General features: G+C 56.1%; 1 protein-coding gene across 1 annotated transcript in view; it reads right to left on the reverse strand.

Moving 5' to 3' along the window:
* Window positions 1-705: 705 nt before the first annotated feature.
* Window positions 706-1,120, reverse strand: part of ACA1_314440 (serine/threonine protein kinase, putative) — a gene marked incomplete at both ends in the record, with an annotated part of 6,559 nt that continues 6,144 nt past the window's right edge. The window contains 2 exons of the mRNA XM_004353283.1: window positions 706-940; window positions 1,029-1,072. Coding sequence (XP_004353335.1) covers window positions 706-940; window positions 1,029-1,072 — 279 coding nt within the window. The remainder of the gene's footprint in view (window positions 941-1,028; window positions 1,073-1,120) is intronic.

Consider the following 1,120-nt stretch of genomic DNA (forward strand, 5'->3'; position numbering starts at 1 on the left):
CACAGGGACAGTCGACAACACCTTTTACACAGATTAAATTTGAGTAAAATGCAAATTAAATCGCCAAAAGTAATGAGGAATCTGTGCTAATCAATCCAATTGGCCTCCTTTACCTGTATATCTACACCGTCTCTGTCGCAATCCTTGATTCTCTGCTCGGGCGCGTAGCAATTATCTTGAATCTCGCGGAAGAACTTGCCATCGAGCATCATGTTGGCGCAGCAGGGCTTGTGGTGCTCGAGGCTGACCCACCCTCCGTAGCCATACTTCTCCTTCAGGTCGGGCAACTCCTTGGGCAGGATGTGAGTGTGGAGGTCCACCTTGAAGTACTTCTTCGCCTTCACCGCCGCGGTCGTAGTCTCTTCGGCCATCCTTTTCTCCAACACGAAGCAAGGCGAGAAACAGAAAGAAAGCGGTCGGTTGCAGAGCTCTAGCTTGAGAGAGGCGAAGTATGGAAGACGCCGTACTGGTGCACTAGTGAGCGGAGGAGCCAATGTGTCTCCACACCGCCTCTTGGGCGATTGCGCGGGATACTCCCCAGACATTCCCTGCATTCCTCGCTTCTGCCAGCAACTTGCTCCTTCACCTTGGTCGGCTTGGGGTCGCAACACGGCGTCGTCATGTTGTGGCGAACAGCCACTCCTCCTCTGAGGAGGGCTGACTTTCAATCCAAAAAAATGTAAAAGAAGAAGAAGAAGAGGCCGCCTAGACTGCGATGTCTTCCAGCTGGCCGTTGAAAAAATGGACGAGGTCCTCGGCGGTGGGTCGCTTGCGCGGCTTGCGGCGCCAGCAGCGGGTCATCACCCGGGCGTACTCGGGCGGACAGTCGGCCGGCACCGCGGGCCGGTTGCCCAGGAGCACGTCCATCGCCACCGTCATCATGTTCTTGTCGGCAAAGGGCACCTTGCGCGTGAGCACTTCCCACATCACGATGCCAAAGCTGTGCAGAGCAAACGCACACGCACACACGCACACACGATTGTCAGAAGGAACTGTAGAGATCAAGTGGTTGGGGTTTTGTTCCAGACCTGTAGATGTCGGCCTTCTCGGTGTAGGGATCGCCGCTGATGATCTCCGGCGCGGTCCACGAGGGCGTACCGCACCGGGTCTGGGTGCCGAT

The sequence above is a fragment of the Acanthamoeba castellanii genome (genome assembly GCF_000313135.1).
Source record: "Acanthamoeba castellanii str. Neff unplaced genomic scaffold scf7180000083843, whole genome shotgun sequence".
NCBI lineage: Eukaryota > Discosea > Longamoebia > Acanthamoebidae > Acanthamoeba > Acanthamoeba castellanii.